At 45.6% G+C, this 18,118-nt stretch overlaps 2 protein-coding genes across 4 annotated transcripts in view; both read right to left on the reverse strand.

Annotated features, from left to right (window-relative positions):
* The window catches only part of Fxn (frataxin), a 14,717-nt gene extending 9,907 nt beyond the window's left edge, over positions 1 to 4,810 (reverse strand). The window contains exon 1 of the mRNA XM_013018403.1: positions 4,781 to 4,810. Coding sequence (XP_012873857.1) covers positions 4,781 to 4,810 — 30 coding nt within the window. The remainder of the gene's footprint in view (positions 1 to 4,780) is intronic.
* Positions 4,811 to 8,356: 3,546 nt separating this feature from the next.
* The window catches only part of Pip5k1b (phosphatidylinositol-4-phosphate 5-kinase, type I, beta), a 141,249-nt gene continuing 131,487 nt past the window's right edge, over positions 8,357 to 18,118 (reverse strand). For 2 of the 3 annotated variants that reach the window (XM_013018483.1, XM_013018482.1), the window contains exons 14-15: positions 11,928 to 11,995; positions 8,357 to 9,093 (exon numbers count right to left, since the gene is read on the reverse strand). In XM_013018483.1, coding sequence (XP_012873937.1) covers positions 11,945 to 11,995 — 51 coding nt within the window. In that variant the 3' untranslated portion in view covers positions 8,357 to 9,093; positions 11,928 to 11,944. The remainder of the gene's footprint in view (positions 9,094 to 11,927; positions 11,996 to 18,118) is intronic. The other variant, XM_013018484.1, reaches the window with a different exon arrangement.

Here is an 18,118-nt window from a genome sequence, read left to right on the forward strand (position 1 = left end):
CGCGGGGCTGCGCTGCGGCGTGCACGTACTGAGCGCAGTGCCCGCGCCTGGCGGTGCAGACGGACTAGTGGGCAAAAGAGCCCGCAGGGAACCGGCACGCCGCAGCTCCTGCAGCCTTAGCCGGGTGTGGGTGTTGGGTCGGTCGCGGGGCTTGAACCCAGGGCCCGAGCACTGTCCCTGCTCAAGGCTAGTGCGCTACTGCTTTGCGCCACGGCTCCGCCTGTGGGTTTTCTGGTGGTTCATTGGAGATGAGTCTCGTTTGGGCTTCCTGGAAACTCAGGCTGGCTTTGCGCTGCGATCCTCAGATCTCCTCCTCCCGGAATAGCTGGGGTGACAGATGCCAGCCATCAGCGCCTGGGTTTTTTTCTTTTTCTGGCGGAGTTGAACACTACCTGGCAGCCCCTGTGCCCAAGGAGGGAATCTGTCAGGATTGTCAGTGAAATGCAAGAGGAGTCTTCTGCCCAGAAGGTCTTCTATCCAGCAAGTCACAGGGGTGGGAGATGGGGTGGAATGTAGGGGTAGTAAAACCATCCCTCCTTGAGAACTGCTACTTTAGTGTAGCTGGATTTTAGGCCAGCCCTGGGGCTCGAACTCAGGGCCTGGGCGCTGTCCCCCAGCTTCTTTCGTTCAAGGCTAGCACTCTACCACGAGCCACAGCACCACTTCTAGCTTTTTCTGCGTATGTGGTACTGAGGAATTGAACCCAGGGCTTCATGCAGGCTAGGCAAGCACTCTAACACTAAGCCACATTCCCAGCCCAACACCCTTCCTTCCCCCCTCGTGTTCAAGGCTTAGATAATTGTCATTAACTGTTCGAATGGTGGCTTCTCTCTCCCTGAGCTGGTCTATTCATGCTCAATCTTGGTTTCTGGGCTCCCCCTTCATTGCCTTGCTCAGACAAACTTCAGCAAGCCTCTCTTGTATATTCACTGTTCCACGTTCAGCCCTCTGCCCTTGGATTGTGTGTCTCTATTCTGCAGTAGATCTGATCTCTGCGAATTGCATTCCCCTCATTCTCCCTCCATTCTCCCTCCATTGCCAGTTCTCTGTAAAACTGGTTCAGCCATGGAAGACATTTGCGGGAGACCGGAGGAGGGAGGGAGAAAATGGTCCTGCTCAGACATCTTCATCTACAAGATTTCCCTCTCTCATTCCAGTCTTTAGTCTTCCATTTCACTCATCTTTTTTTTCTTGCTTGCGTTTATGTGAATCATCCTTCCTTCTGTCCATCTATTCATCCATCCCACCCCCATTTATTCACCCCCTCACCCCCCAGCTATCCACCTCCATTCACCCATCTCCTCATCTACCCACCCATCTACTCACCCGCCCATCCACCCAGCTGTCATCCATCCATTGGTCTGGCCTGCCTTATCTATTGAGCTTCTACAGATGCAGCATTGTGCTTCTGGATGACAGGGTAGTGAACGAGATTGGTAATCGGCATGCTCTCCTGCAGCCTACATTCTTGTGCAGGATAGAGATAATTTAAAAGCATTCACGAAGTCACATAAGTGCAAGGATGGGGTAATTACAGAGTGCTTTAGAGCCACATAGGAGGGACATTATCTTAGCAAGGGGGTGTGAAGAGGGTTTGAGTCCTTGAGAGTCTTTCTTTATCATTTTAATTTTTAAACATCATTATTATAAACGTGATGTACAGAGGGGTTACAGTGACATTGCTCTCCCCCAGTTTTACCCTCCCATCCCTACCCACAAGTCATAGCGTTCATTTTCAAAATAGTGTCTAGTGAGTGCCACTGCTGCATTTGTTCACCCTCTGTCCCTTCATTTCTGTCTTTCCCTTACCCTCCCAAAGACAGATAAATGAACAACAAGACAAAAGGAAAAGAAAACAAAAACAGCAACAAAGACAAAAAAAAACTCTCCGTTTCATTTCCTGGAGTTCATTTTGAGAAATGTTATTTTATATGATCAGAGGCACAGATGCTTTGTGTCTTTGCATTCTTTTTGTAAGAGTATTCTCTTTTAAGCTCACTGTGTGTGAATGCCTAGAGTCTTGTATAATTTTTCATGTTCCCATGTATTTTAGATCCAGCCTCCACCTATGCGCCATTGGTCCCTCTGAGGTTGGCTTACCTCACTTAACATGATTGGCTCTAGAGCCATCTATTTCCCTGCAAGTGACATAATAGTATTATTTCTAATGGGAGTGTAAAATTCCATTGTGTATAGGTACCACATGTTTTGGACCCACTCATCCATTGTAGGGCATCTGGGTTGGTTCCCTAACTTGGCTATTCTTTGGGACTCTTGAGAGATGAGAGCTATCCGTCAGAGGAAGAGAGAGCAGGCAGAAGGGACAGTCTGGGCAGACTGCAGGCTGCGGAAGGAATGGTGCAGTGTGTGGGGGACCCGAAAGGGGAGCTCTCACATACAGTCAGACTTGCCTGGAGTGGACTCTGATCTCCGGAGGGGAAAGGCTCACAATTTAACCCTCTTATGGCAGTCTTCCTTTTTTCTTTTTTTTTGTTGGTCGTGGGGCTTGAACTCTGGGCCTGGGCTCTGTCCCTCAGCTCTTCAGCTCAAGGCTAGTGCTCTACCACTTGAGCCACAGCGCCACTTCCTCTTTTCTTTAAACTCCAAGATAAATGTTTCTATAGCCTGCAAGTCAGGTTTAACCCTGGCCCATTTAGTCCCTTAGAAAAGGATCAAGCTGCTCAAAAGTCTTGCATTTTCTGAATTCTGGAACTGGCCCTTGGGTGCTGTTGGATGCTTTATTTGTTTGCTTATGTATGTATGTATGTATGTGTTCTAGTCTTAGTCTTGGAGCTTGAATTCAGGGCTTGGGCACTGTCCTTGTGTTTTTTGTCTTCGAAGCTAGTGTTCTATCACTGACACCACAGCTCCACTTCAGACTTTTGTTTTTGCAAGTACATTGCAGATTAAGAGTCTCCTGGACTTTCCTGCCTGGGCTGGCTTTGAACGGTGATCCTCACATCTCAGCCTCCAGAGTAGCTAGGATTACAGACGTGAGCCACTGGCACCCAGCACCTTTTTCTTATTGTAGCTCTATAGTGTTCTTTTGTCGTGGAGAGATAATTATTAAGATAACTGAGTTGAGACCTCTTGTTTTTTAACTCTTTGTTCTCTGGGCCACAGACATTTTGGTGCTGGGGTGGGAAAACGTGAATGGATTTAGGTCAGGGGCAAGTACCTAGCCCAGCCCAGCCCAGGCAGGAGGTAGAATGAGTTGGTAGGCTCAGCACTCCTGGCCTTTTTGGGCTACCTTTAACTTTCTTTTTGTGGTTTCACAAAGCGCGTCATTACTCATCTCCTAGTGCTGATGTAAGAAAACCCACAGTGCAAATGGAAGATAAACAGCAACTGTCACTTCTTCTCTCCCCTGCACTGTGGAGATAGAGCGGGAGCCTGAGGGCTTAGAGAAGAATGCAGAGCCAAGGTTCAGCTGCGATTCAGCACAGGTGACTGATGTCCTGTGGGAAGAGAGGCCGACTGTGTGCAGATACTGCTGCAGAAACTGCGAGCTGCAGGATTTGGGGCCAATGAAGACGGATGGAATTTTACATTTGCAAGATGATTTCTGTAGGCCATTACAATGCAGGTCAAAGCAGACACTGTCACAGGTTGATTTGGTGATGCTAAGGGGTGTCTTCATTAGAATCCCCCCGGAGAACTTTAAAAATGAGATGCCCTGCCAGGGGTTGGTGGCTCACGCCTGTCATCCTAGCTACTCAGGAGGCTGAGATCTGAGGATCGTGGTTCAAAGTCAATCCAGGCAGGAAAGTCCATGAGACTCTTATCTCCAGTTAACCACCAGAAAACCAGAAGTGGAGCTGTGGCTCAAAGTGGTAGAGTGCTAGCCTTGAGCTGAAGAGGTCAGGGATAGCGCCCAGGACCTGAGTTTAAGCCCCATGACAGAAAGAAAAAGAAAGAGAGAGAAAGAAAGAGAGAGAGAAAGAAAGAGAGAAACAGAAACAGAAACAGAGAGAAAGAAGAAGGAAAGAAGGAAGGAAAGAAGGAAGGAAGAAGTTTAGGGAAGAGGTTTGAACAGTGGAAGACTTGCTTAGCATGCACAAAGTCTTAAGTTTGATCCCTGTCAACACACATGCACACACACACACACACACACACACGCACACACACACACACCGAGAACTCAGCAGAAGGACACATAAAAGAACTCTAGAAGCAAGGGGCTCAGGACTCAGGGCAACTTTCCTGTGTTCTGCCGTGTGCCCATCCTTAGCTTTGACTTTAATGTGCTTTACGAAAACCACCTAGTCAATTAAGAAGGGAAGCCAGAGGGCTCAAAAAAAAAAAAAAGAGGAGACCCACTGTAGGTAGGAGATGAAGAGAATCCTCAGCATGCTGATGAAGAGTCTCCCAAGACAGCAAGCAGGGAGGAGGTGCAGAAATCCATCAGCCTTGGACTGGAGTGGTTCATAAGGCTCTGGATAGATCCAAGGAGACACGAAGGCCAAAGTGTTTTGGGAGTGTGGTGGAAGACTGCCATCACTGGACTGTGAGGCCAGGAGAATACCATTGATAGTTTGAGTGCGTCTCACCAGTCAGGCCAAACAGAGAACCGTGGGAGGCGCATACGACACACTGTGGTTTCAGTGTGTCACCACATGCCTATGTTGAGATTTCATCCTTGATGGGACAATATCAAGCAAGAAGGTGAGTAGGCCATGAAGGCTCTACCCTCACGAATGCAATTAGGGCCTTGTAAAGGGCCAGGGAACTAGCTAGGAGAGACCTCTTTCTTTTTCTGTCTCTTCACCTCTGTGTTTACCCTCTGGAGGATGTAATCATCAGGCGCCATCTTGGAGGCCAACTTTAGGGCCTTACCAGGCCATTGAACCTGTCAATGTTTTGATCTTGGACTCCCAGCCTCTAAAATGGTGAAAAAATAAATTTATGTTCTTTAAAAATTACTAAGGCTCACAAGAGCAGAGAGACAAATGGCACATGGTCTCCCTGATATGTGGATGCTAAATCCAAAATGCAAGGAGATACGACAAAGTCAACAGAACTCAAGAAACAAAGGACTTCCACTCAATTTCTAAATGACTCCATGCTCTTGACCACATATATGGTATCTATCTATCTATCTGTCTGTCTGTCTGTCTGTCTGTCTGTCTGTCTGTCTGTCTGTCTGTCTATCTGCACACATCTGAGGGAAGCTAGGAGGAGGGCACAGAATCAGGGAAACAGGGGAAAACATACAGCAGAGAGGCCCATCAGCTGCACTGGACATTGATGGAAACAAACTAAGCAATTCAAGGTCAGTGATGGGAGGGAGTGAATGAGAGGGAAAGAGGGAACAGCTTACACTAACCCAAAGGAAAGAAATGTACAAATCACCTGTGGTGATCGCAAAAGGCGTGAAGAAGCTCATAGTTTAGTTGGAAATGTCTTTCATCTTATTCTAGGTGCTAGGTGCATACACAAGCTAGGTGCTGGTGGCTCATGCCTGTAATCCCAGCTACTCAGGAGGCTGAGATCTGGGGATCTTGGTTCAAAGCCAGCCCAGGCAGGAAAGGCCATGAGACTCTTATCTCCATTAACCACCAGAAAACCAGTAGTAGAGCTATGGCTCAAAGTGGTAGAGCACTAGCCTTGAACAGAAAAACTCAAGGACAGCACTGAGGCCTTGAGTTCAAACCCCATGACCACCACCACCATCATCAAACAAGTTGGGCACTCTAGCTCATGTAAGCAATACCTGAATTATTCACAAACAGTGCCAAGTGTTGCGGTTTTCTAAAGTGGAAAGGGAACCACAGGCTGTCCAGGTAGGGGTACAGGCCTAGGGACCAGAGGAGGGAAATTCACGGCATAGGAATGATATTTGAGTGAGGCCTTAAAATAAGAGTCCTTAACGTTTCTTGGTTCAAGGTCGCTGTGTCTTGATGGAAGTCGTAGCCATTCTCTTTATAGGAAAGAGAACCCAGTCATGAATACAAAGGATATCCAACTTGTATCTCTTGTTTCATGGTCCTGTTAATCTCCACTAGTGACCCCCTTAGGAATCAGCATGGCGAACTAAATTCCAGCTGAGGGACAAGCGTAGCATTACCACAGGAAGGGAAGAGGAGGAACTCAGCAAGCTGAGTCGATGGGGGGAGAGAGAATTCTAGTCCATAGGAACACTAGGGAGAGAAAGGCAGAAAAGGTTCAGCCTCTTACCTTTAGCATGCTCTGTGGCTATGTCCTGTAGTCTGAATGGGTTCTCCACCATTCATGGATGGAACTGCCACCCCAGAGCAAGGTGGGGGCGTGGGGTCATCTAGGGGGGATTAGGTCATGAGGACTCTTGTCCTCATTCAGATATCAGGGCTACAGGAAAAAAGTAGGTGGAAGCTGGCTCTCTTCTTGCTCTTCTGTCTGTGCCACAAAAGCCCTCAATGGATCAGGGACTTGCTCATGATCATGCCTTGCTCATGGACTTCTCAGCCTCTAGAGTGTGAGAAACCCATGTGTGTTCTTTATAATTACATCCCCCGTAGTGTTCTCTTTCAGCAGCTCAAGAGGACCTAACACAACATCCTAACCCAGGATGCACTCCTAGTACTCTACCTGCCGGTGAACTTGCTACTTACTAGGGCTGAGTTACCAGGGCTCTAGGCTACATTGTGAGCATCGTGTCTGCTTACGGTAAAGTGGATTTCTTTAACCTGAGGTATTTTATCCTGAGCATCTTACTCATCAGGAAGGCTTTTCTGCAGCTGCCTTGGTTATTTGGCTTTCTTGTGACTTCCCCAAACCTCAGCATCGTTAGAACTCTGCTTTTAGGGACATTCTCCAGGTGGTGTGTCCACATTGATTGTTTCAAGGTTTCACCAATTCCTCTGTCACTCGCGTGGGGCAAGGGACCGCCAGAATAGCCCCATGAAGGAGAAACTTTGTGAGCACCCATCTTTTTTTCTGCTATAAATGTGGCTGGGCCCCAAGAGGGGCTGCTCTGGATTCTAAAAGAAAGAAAACCCTGGAGCATAGCTCGGTGTGGCCTCAGAAAGGAGTGAGAAGTAAAACTGTAGTATCGAGAGCTATTTTGATTTTGGTATCCCAAAATCAAACATAGTAATGGCTGACTAATATACAAGAACATTTGGGAATGTCTCTAGGATCTGTTGGGCAGAATCTGCCATCGAGTATTTTTTCAGGACTGAGAATCTCATCTATCAATTTTTTTTTTGTCAAGGGCCTTGGTATATTTATGAATTCCAAACATGGGGCATGCTGAAGTTATGTCTTTTCTTTTCTATCTTGTTTTGGAGAAATAAATTCTATTTGATGTTTTAAGCCAAAAAGAAAGAAACTCAATGTGCACTGACAGCCATTTCCCATTTCTCCAAATTCCCATCACTGCCAGCCACAGACAATCACCATGTTTTCTGTTTCCATAAATTTTCTCTTTTTAGAAATGTCATATATATGGAATCATATCATTTATGTCCCCCCCTGTCAATCCTGGGGCTTGAACTCAGGGTCTGGAGCACTGGCCCTGAGCTTCTTTTTGCTCAAGTCTAGCACTCTACCACTTGAGCCACAGTGCCACTTCTGGCTTTTTCTGTTTATGTGGCACTGAGGAATTGAACCTAGGGCTTCATGCACGCTAGGCAAGCACTCTAACACAAAACCACATTCCCAACTTTTTTTTCCCCCCAGTCCTGGGGCTTGAACTCAGGCCCAGGCATTGTGCTTGAGCTTCTTTTTGCTCAAGGCTAGCACTCTACCACTTGAACCACAGCACCACTTCTGGCCTTTTCTGTTTGTGTGGTACTGAGGAATCGAACCCAGGGCTTCATGCATGCTAGGCAAGCACTCTACCATGAAACCACATTCCCAAGTTGTTTTCCCCCCCTCAGGCCCAGGCATTGTCTTTGAGCTTCTTTTTGCTCAAGGCTAGCGCTCTTCGACTTGAGCCACAGTGCCACTTCTGGCTTTTTCTGCTTATGTGGTGCTGAGGAATCGAACCCAGGGCTTCATGCATGCTAGGCAAGCACTCTACCACTAAACCACATTCCCAGCCCTATCCCTTTTAAAAAACCAGTTTCTTCCATTTTAATATTCCAAAGTTCACCATGCTTTTAATTTCCAATTTTTCATTTGTATTAGTTTTATAATAATTGTACAGAATTATGTGCTTCATTGTGACTTTTTAATATATCCATATTTTGTGCTGTGATCCTATTTGGGTTATTTCTTTTTAATTAATAAAAATATCATGGGTTGTGAATATAACTCAGTGATACAGCATTTGCTTGGTATGTGTAAGGTCCTGGGTTGGATCCCCAACAACACACACACACACATACACACACACTCATGTAGTGAATATAAATCACTGAAACCAATGCCTGACCACAAGTGAGAACAAAATATTTTATTTCCTTCAATAAAACTATAGTTTACAGCTGTATTTACTAAATAAATTATATAATTTCTCTTTTACAAGCAATAAACTAGATCACAAATATTTCAAAGACAACATATGTACACGATGTAAGGCCTTTTATAAATAGCTTTGCTCTTCTCATTTCACTGGTAAACGGTGAAAAGCCTTTATAAGAAGAAGCTGGTTTTCTATAAAGTAGAGGCGGAGCTACGACTCTGATCTTCAAAGAAATCAATTTAAACTTTTAATGACGTGGGCTATGATTCTAATTTTGCAAAACAAAAGAGAGATAATTTATACTTTCTCATGTTGTCTGGATGGATTTAAAAAAATATCAAAGCAGGTTGGTTTCATAGGCTGCTTATGTGCAATCACGGGATACATGCGAAATGAAAGTGTGCAAGTGTCCATAGGAAAATAACACTTCCAGAAGGTGATTGGCAATGGTCTAGAAAGCAGGTCAATAAAGTTCATGCAGCTCTTGGAAGTCAGCAAGCAACAGCAAGTGATAGAATAGTGTGGTGTTTTTACATCCCATTCACAACTGGGCCTGTGGACCAGGGCTTCCTCAACATGGCGCAGACTCTGACGTCTAGTTGCTTTTTCCTCTGTGTGTATCAGGATTCAGCCAAGTTCCTGTGGAGAATTCTGGAATGGACAGACTTCCTTCTTACAACTGCATTTGTGTCTGATCGGCGTGCTTACTATAGGGGAGGTTGGGAAAGAGGAAGAGAGCAGATATGAGATGAAGTTTTGGCACCAAATTATAACCCAGGCCCATGCGTGGGCCCCCACGCTCATTATTTCTCCCAGTGTGTCATCTGGAAAAGATGCAGGTAGAAATGGGGTGCATGAAGCTTGAGATTCTTCTGCAATAATTAGCATAGCATCTGCTCCTCTGGGGACCCAACCTTTATCACAAGTCAATACCAATTACAACACAGTATGACACTAGGAAGCAGGGCTGATTAAGACATACCCGTCTCCTCCTGCACAGGGCTAAAGGGAGTGCTGAGCAAGCTCTGTTAGACCTGGATTTGAAAGAATATCTCAAACATAGTCTTAAGCTGGGCACTGGTGGCTCACACCTGTAATCCTAGCTACTCAGGAGACTGGCATCTGAGGATCAGGGCTCAAAGCCAGCAGAAAAGTCCATGAGACTTTAATCTCCAATTCACCACCAGAAACCTGGAAGTGGTGCTATGGCTGTAGCCTTGAGCTGAAGAGCTCAACGACAGTGCCCAGGCCCTAAGTTCAAGCCTCACAACTGACAAATAAAAAACAAACCAAAACCCCAACAAAACAGTCACCAACTCCCAAATACCACAGGCATTTCTAATTAGTGTCCCTGTGGCTAGGCAGAAGGAACATCTAGCAGATTATCTAAGCTAAAATGGTAATCCTTTAAAATCAAAGCCAGTTTGTCTGTAGAGAGATCGATTGGCACAAATCTATTAACGTTCTAGTCATTACTGCCACATGACATCATGCAAGTTGTTTAACCTTTGGGATTCTTATCACCTGTGAAATAGAAGTAACACACCCTATCTTACAGGATAGTATGAAAACTTTGTGTGTTTGTCTTGTGGGACATGGAGCTTAAACTCAGGGCCTGGGTGCCGTCACTGAGCTTTTCTTGCTCTAGTCTAGTATACTAACCCTTTGATCTTGCCTTTTTGGACTTTTTGCTCTTGACTGGTGTCTTCTCACTTGAGCTGTACCTCCACTTCTGGCTTTTTGCTGGTTCACTGGAGATAGGAGTCTTACAGATTTCTCCTTCTAGGCTACTCTCAACCTTAGTCCTCAGATCTTAGCCTTCTGAGTAGCTAGGATTATAGGAGCGAGCCAACAGCGCCGAGGATTTTTGTTTTTTATTATATTTATTCTCTCTTGAGAATGATTTCAAAAGCCACAATCAGCTAGGAATCTGGGGACTGTAAATGAGGACCTGTCACAGACGGCAAGACAAGAGAGCCTTTATCCACGATGTATTTGCTGAGACCGTTGAAGCGGCTGCTTAAACAGGAGAAGCATTATCTGTGTGGAATCTCCAAACTACCAAGGGGCCCCTTTCTAAGAGACTCAAGTGGAACTGGCCCTGATAGATAAGGAGGGGTGTGCTAGGGTCCAAGAACAAATTAGCACCTTCCCACAGTGCCTCCATAATAATTGTCGTCTCAAGGCCAATTTGAAAGGTGGTAGATGCTGGGCCCGTCAGGGTGATCTGGCTTTGGACAGCCGAAGAACATGCTCCCTGCTGAACTTGCATGCGCAGTGCTGGAAATAGTCCATTGAGCCCTGAACTCACTCTTAATTAAACACCAATTCAAGGTCCTGCTAAGTCACTTCTTCTCCGCCTTGGGCAGTGCTGCCTTTCTACCAATAGGTGGCAGCAGAGGGATGGCAGAAAGAAGGCCCTTGATCACAAGCTCTGGGCAGTACCGGTGGAGGATCATCACAGGGGTTCACTTTAGTTTTGCTTCTAGATCAGAGGAAAAGTATGCTTGATTCTAACTCCCAACCCCCTTAGGAGGGGGACACTGGGATCGTGGCTCCAGTCTCTCCTACATTAATATAGAAGACTGACAGGATGCTCAGAGGGGAAGGGCAGGGCCCTGTGAATGAGATCAGAGGAAACTCCTAAAACTACCAAACATTCCCACCTCCCCCGCCCTCACCCAGCACTTGATTTCTAATATATATACTTGCAGTGGAGTCTGTTAATACATTTACCTGACAACTTTTTTTTTTTTTTAAACAAAAAATTTGTTTCCATTTCCCGGAGTTAATTTCGACAAGCATTATTTTGTGTAGTCAGATGCACACAGGCATTCCACCTTTGGATTCCTTTCCTAAGAGTCTCACTGTGTGTGAATGCCCAGAGTCCTGTATAATTGCGCATGTTCCAGTATTTTAGATCTCGCTTACTCATATGAGAGATTACACGCGCCATTTGGCGTGTCTCACTTAACATGATTTGCTCTAGCTCCATCCATTTCTTTGCAAGTGATGTAATAATATTCTTTCTAATGGCTGTGTAAAAGTCCATTGTGTATAGGTACCACATTTTTTTGGATCTACTCATCTATTGTGGGGGCACCTGGTCTGGTTCCACATCTAGGCTAGTGTGAAAAGTAAGGCAATGCACACGGATGTGCAGGTGTCTTTATGATATCCTGGTTTGTGATGTTCTGGGTAGGTGCCCAGGAGTGGCTAGATCACAGGGAAGATTTATGTCTAGTTTTCTGAGGTATCTCCACACTGCTGTCCAGGAGTGGTCGGACTAGTTTACATTCCCACCAACAGTGCAGCAGGGTATGTGAACGTTTGATGGGCAACAGAAAACAACTTGGAACTATCTACCCAGCCTCACAACAGCTTAGCCAGGGAGAAGGGGAGAATGGATGAGGGAAATGGATGTACGCGTGTGAGCGAGGCTCAACACCTCTGGAACCGCCATGCAGTGGGATTTTCAGTCCCCTGAGAATTCCTATCCACCTGGGACAACTGAACGTGACATTATTTAAAAATAGGGTACCTGCAAATGCAATCAGGTCAGACGGGATCACATGCACTAGGGTAGGCCCTGAAGCCATGACCGATGTCCTAAGAAGAAGAAGAAGAGAGGACAGACTGAACTCGGGGAATCACAGGAAGAAAGCCATGCCAACCAGGAAGCAGAGAGGACAACTCCCTTAAAGAGCACTAGAGTCGGAGACGGCAGGTAGGAACCCTTACCTACCACTGCTTCAAAGAGCAAGGCACTGCGGACACCTTCATGTTAGGCCTCTAGAACAGGAAGACAACAAAGCTCGATTGTGTAAGCCGTCTAGTTTGAGGCAATTGGCTATTAGTACCCAGAGGAGATGAGCTGGGGAAAGCCCAGGACCTTACTAACATCCCAGCTACAGAATCCTCCTCCCACTCGGGTCATATATACTCAATAAGCTTTATTTATTTGTTTATTTATTTCTATGCTGGCCCTGGGGCTTGAATTCAGGGCCTCGGTGCTGGTCTTGAGTTTTGTATTGTTTTATTTGGTTTTCTTCAAGGCTAGTGCTCTATCACTTAAGCCACAGCTCCACTTCTGGCTTTGGCTTTCTGGTGCTTACCTGGAGGTAAGAGTCTCGTGGACTTTCTAGCCCAGGCTGGCTTCAAACCATGATCCTCAGATCTCAGCCTCCTGACCAGGCTTTTATTTCTTTTATTTACTTATTTTTTTTTGTCAGTCGTGGGGTTTGAACTCTGGGCCTGGGCGCTGTCCCTCAGCTCTTCAGCTCAAGGCTAGCACTCTACCACTTGAGCCACAGCGCCATTTCCAGTTTTCTGGTGGTTTATTGAAGATAAGAGTCTTACAGACTTTCCTGCCCAGGGCTTTGAACCACGATCCTCAGATCTCAGCCTCCTGAGTAGCTGGGATTACAGGCGTGAGCCACCAGCGCCCTGCTAGGCTTTTATTTCTTATTATGCATTTTCCCATTGTAACCCAGAAGGGAAAGGAAGGGTATGAGAGAGGACGGTCCTGTTTACCAGGTCGATGGGTATCTCAGACATTCATTCTCTCTAAAACTCTCATTTGTTCTGTCCGGTTTAAGACGCCGTTCATTTCTTCAGGCTTGGAACCTGTCATTCTCAAGTTCACACTAGTAGAAACTACTAGTTTCTACTAGTAGCATTGGAAAAATGTCAGGAGCTCTGTAAATGCTGGCCTTTTATGACGAGGAAGAGGAATCCAGAAAGCAAAGCCAGAGGGACAGTGTCTAGAGGGACAGATTACTTATAGGAGACAAAGGAGGGGCAATGGCAGAATGTCCCATGGATAGCCTGGGGCGGTGGGGGAGGAGAGGGGCAGGAAGGGGGGGGGGGAATAGGAGACACAGGCATTTTGAAGAACGTGCCAGTCAGGCTGTGGCCCTACAAACTATCATGCCAGTTCACTCAGGCTTTCATGAAACTGAAAGGCCACAGTGCTTCTTTATCTCCAGCTCCAAGTTTCTAAGCTAGTCCCCCCCTTTTTTTTGGTTGGTCATGAGACTTGAACTTGGGGCCCAGACAGTGTTTCTGAGCTCTTTTGCTCAAGGCTAGCTCATTACCACTTTGAGCCACAGTGCCACTTCCGGTTTTTGTGTGGTTAATTTGGAGATAGTCTCTTGGGGACTTTTCTACCTTGGCTGGCTTTGAACCTTGATCCTCAGTACTCAGCTTCCTGAGTAGCTAGGATTACAGGTGTGACTATCAGCACCCAGCGAGGTCTTTCTAGCTCTCCACCCCTCCCCAGCTGAAGACTGAACCCAGGGCCTTGCACTTGCCAGGCAAGCATTCACTGAGCCAAATCCCCAACCCCTAAGTGAATCCTTAAACAGCAATTAGTGTTGTTAAAAAAAAAAAGTTCCTATGAGAGACTTCCTAATCAGACCGACAGGTCACCTCATTAAACTGAGGTATATGTCACCTTTAATTCAAAAATAGAAATAGCTTGGAGATGTTAAGGGGCTCAGGAGTGACAATGATTTATTATTATTATTATTATTTAGCCTTTTCACGTGTCTTAAGAATGCTGTTTGGTTAATAACTTAAGGAGTCAGGCATTTCTGGAGAAAAAGGGCCTTTGTTTACCCTTTCTAAAACTCTAGTGCCCAACAATGTGATCCTTTGGTGAAGGAAAGGCATTTCTGATTCAGATGCTTAGGAACCAATGGTGTTATTCTGTGTTGTTGTTTGTTTGCACTGGAGCAGAGCCTTTGGCTAGTGGGGAATCCAGCATTCTCCTGTGAAGCCATGAAACCACCACCGTCTCAAATAAGCACCTTCCCACAGTCAACAGCGGATTCCCAGGAAATCACCAAAGAGACCTACATTGTAGGAATAGGCCCCTAACTTCAAAGCCACGGGTTCGAATCCCAAAGAGATTCTCTTTCCACAAAAAGTTGTCTAAGACTCCCATGATCTTAATGAAAGGTTTTTTTTCCTCTTTATTTTTTCCTCCTCAGGTTCACCTCATTCACAATCGTATGATAAGCTGCTAATTCAATCTTTTCCACATCTTCCTCTCTCTTTGCCCCCTTGATCAAAGAGTATCATTAGCCACCCTAAAAACACATTCAATAATTAGGATAGCCCAGAGCTGCTTATCCGAGCACGAATCCCAGAAGGTTTAATCCCTTTCTTTTTCCTTCATGCACAGCTAATCCATTTTTACAGCACTTGTGTGGATGAAAGAAGAAAGGATGGGAGGCTGTTCACGGGAGACGTGTAGAAGGAACGGGGCATAATTTAGGGGAGAAGAACAGAGGCAAGAAAGGCGTTGTCCTGTGCTAGCGATCTTCCCCTCTCCTCCACTATAAAAAACGCAGCCTATCAGCACCCACTTAGCCAAACCCATTTGGGGGGCTCGCTCTCACTCAATCTTCCCCTGAACACCAGATTGCATTCTATATTAGGCAAAGCAAGGCTGCTTTCACAACCGTGATGGGTGAGGGGCGGCCTCAGCGCCTGGTACTGCCTGAGCCTGTTCACCAAGGAGAAATCTGTCATGAAGACCATGGCCACCGTATACCCCAGCAGGCTGCTTTACACACCCTCCACTGCGGCCTCGGCCCAGCATGCAGTGGTACACATATATCTTTCAGTCACTGGTCAATTTCATCTCTGACAACCTCTTCCTTGATTGACTGTTTGAAGGCAGCTATGCTCACCCCTATACCACCAACGCTAACTCCTTGACTATTTGAGAGTGGATCAGGACGCCTGGATGTCCACAGAGCCACGTGAATGGCGTTGTGAAAGAACTGTAGGAGCACTGTATTCTGTGAGACCTGAACGAAAAGCCTTCCTCAGACTGATGGAACAATTAATGTTGCCTAGGGTCATCTAACCTTTTGAACCTCATGTCAAGTTACAGCCAGCTAGACTGGCATCAGTGGATCACAACTGTCATCCCCTTACAGATCAACAGCTAGGTTAAATTGAAACTCCTCTGTATACCTATTTGTTCTACAAATAAACAAAAAGAGTAGTACAGCTAGGTGCTTGTGGCTTACACCTGTGATCGTAGCTACCCAGGAGGCTGAGATAGGAGGATTGAGACTCTTGTTTCTAGTAAACTACTCAGAAAATCCTGGAAGTGGTGCTGTGGCTCAAATGGTAGAGCACTAGCCTCAAGCAGATGAAGCCCTGAGTTCAAGCCCTGGGATCAGCAGGAAAAGTGGTAGCATGCCTGTGATTTGCAAAAAAGCCAAGGGAGAGTGCAAAGCTCTGAGTTCAAGTCCTAGTATAGGCACAGTTTTGTTTTAAAGTCATAAAACAAAAAAAGATGCAGACATAGATATGAGCATCCAACTTCTTGTACTAATCTAGACATTGGATGAAAAGAAAACTAACATAATAGTTCTCTTGTCAGGTGCCAGTGGCGCATGTCTATAATCCTAGCTACTCAGGAGGCTGAGATCTGAAGACTGTGGTTCGAAGCCAGCCTGGGCATCCAGCCAGTCCATGATACTCTTATCTTCAATTAACAACCAGAAAACCAGAAGTGGCACTCTGTCTCAAAGTGGTAGAGCAAAAGAGCTCAGGGAGGGTGCCCAGGCCCTGAATTCAAGCCCCACAACGGACAAAACAAATAGTTCTCTTATTCACTAAATTTATTTTTGTTTTGGAAATAGTTATATTCTTAAGATATTTTAAAAATTACTGTTTAGTTTTATTTTGTTGTTTATAGGGCTTGAACTCAAGGCCTGGATGCTGTCCTTGAGCTTTTCTGCTCAAGGCTAGTGTTCTAACACTGCGAGGCACAGCTCCACTTCCAGTTTTCTGGAGATTAAATTGGATTTAAGGGTCTCACAGACTTTCCTGCCTGGGATGGCTTTGAACTGTGGTCCTCAGATCTCAGCCTCCTAAGTAGCTAGAATTACAGGCAGGAGCTATCAGCACCTGGCTATGTTTACTACTTTAAATAAATAAGTACTTAAACATTTTCTCAGCTTTAGTTTTGAAGACATAACCCTCAGATACAAAAACTTGCTAGAATCTTAGATTTTTCTTTTTTTGTGCTGGTCCTGGGGCATGAACTAAAGCCTGGTGCTGTCCCTGAGCTTCTTTTTCTCAAGGCTCGTGCTCTACCACTTAAGCCACAGTGCCACTTCTGTGTGTGTGTGTGTGTGTGTGTGTGTGTGTGTGTGTGTGTGTGTGTGTAGATAAGAGTCTCATGGACCTCTCAATCCTCCCCTGAACAGCTAGGATTACACGTGTGAACCATGCCACTGACAGGCAGGACTGTTGTATATTAATAAATAACCAGAAAGGAAATGAAAGATATTTGAGGTGCTGAGGATTGAACCTATGACTCATGCATGCTTGGCACGTGCTCTATCACAGAGCTACATCCTCAGCCCAAAAGTAGAATTTCACAGAAAAAAATTCTCACAAAGCTCGATGTATCTTCTTTTCTGGACTTATCCCCCCCCCTTTTTGTCAGTGGTGGGGCTTGAACTCTGGGCCTGGGTGACGTCTCTGAGCTCTTCAGCTCAAGGCGAGCACTCTACCACTTGAGCCACAGCACCACCTCGGGTTTTCTGAATGGTTTATTGGAGATAAGACTCTTATGGACTTTCCTGCCTGGGCTGGCTTTTGAACAGCGATCCTCAGATCTCAGCCTCCTGAGTAGCTAGGATTATAGGCGTGAGCCATTGGCACCTGGCTGACCATTCTTTTTTTTTTTTTTTTCAGTCCGGTCATGGGGCCTGAACTCTGGGCCTGGGCGCTGTCCCTCAGCTCTTCAGCTCAAGGCTAGCGCTCTACCACTTGAGCCACAGAGCCACTTCTGGCTTTTTTTTTTCTGCTTATGTGGTGCTGAGGAATCGAACCCAGGGCCTCAGACATGCAAGGCAAGTGCTCTACCACTGAGCCACCTTCCCAGCCCCTGGCTGACCATTCTTATTATTAGTATGTAAACTCTTGTCTACCAATTGTGCCAAGCCATTTCCCTTTCTATACCGAAGTTTAAAAAGTCCAGGTTTATCAGTTCAAATATGTCTCTTTAAGTTTGTTTCCCCTCTATCTAGTTTTTCTTGTCATATTACTTGGTCTGATTTTGGGTAAGTTGTTTGACTTATCTAGGTTTGTGTGTTTTTTTTTTTTTTTTTGAGAAGGGACTATTTTATGGATCAAACGAGGGCCTGGTGTATGCTAGGCAAAGACTCCACTGAGAGCTACATTTTTGGCTTTCTGGGTTTAATTCAATATGCCACTTCATCCCAGAATCATTGTTTAGCAGTTAAGCATGCTGGTTTTTGGTTAGTCCCTACTGGTTTGAATCTGACTCATACTGATTCTTGGGGGCGGACTGTAATATCCATGCATCTTGTTTGTACAAGTAACCATACCTCCCTTCGAGGAATGCTATGAGATGATATGACTTAGTCCCCTCTAAAGGCCATAGGACAGCTTAGGGTTGCTGCAGACACTCAAGAAAGGCTTCATGGCTTCTTGTTTTTAGCTAAAACTATAGGTTTAGGATAGATCACTATTTCTCTAAACTTTTTGAGAAAAATTCCTCCTATCTGCTACCTTCCCCTGGTTGCTACTCTTCTTTTCCTCTCTTACTTCTGAACCACAATATATTGTACTGGAAGACTGACCATTTGGCCATAAATTTCACAGTATTGTGGGACAGTGATACTTAGTTAAAGTCACAAACACATTCTAACCTTCATAGGGCAAACTGTCTTTATC

The sequence above is a fragment of the Dipodomys ordii genome, unplaced genomic scaffold (genome assembly GCF_000151885.1).
Source record: "Dipodomys ordii isolate 6190 unplaced genomic scaffold, Dord_2.0 Scaffold40, whole genome shotgun sequence".
Classification (NCBI taxonomy): domain Eukaryota; kingdom Metazoa; phylum Chordata; class Mammalia; order Rodentia; family Heteromyidae; genus Dipodomys; species Dipodomys ordii.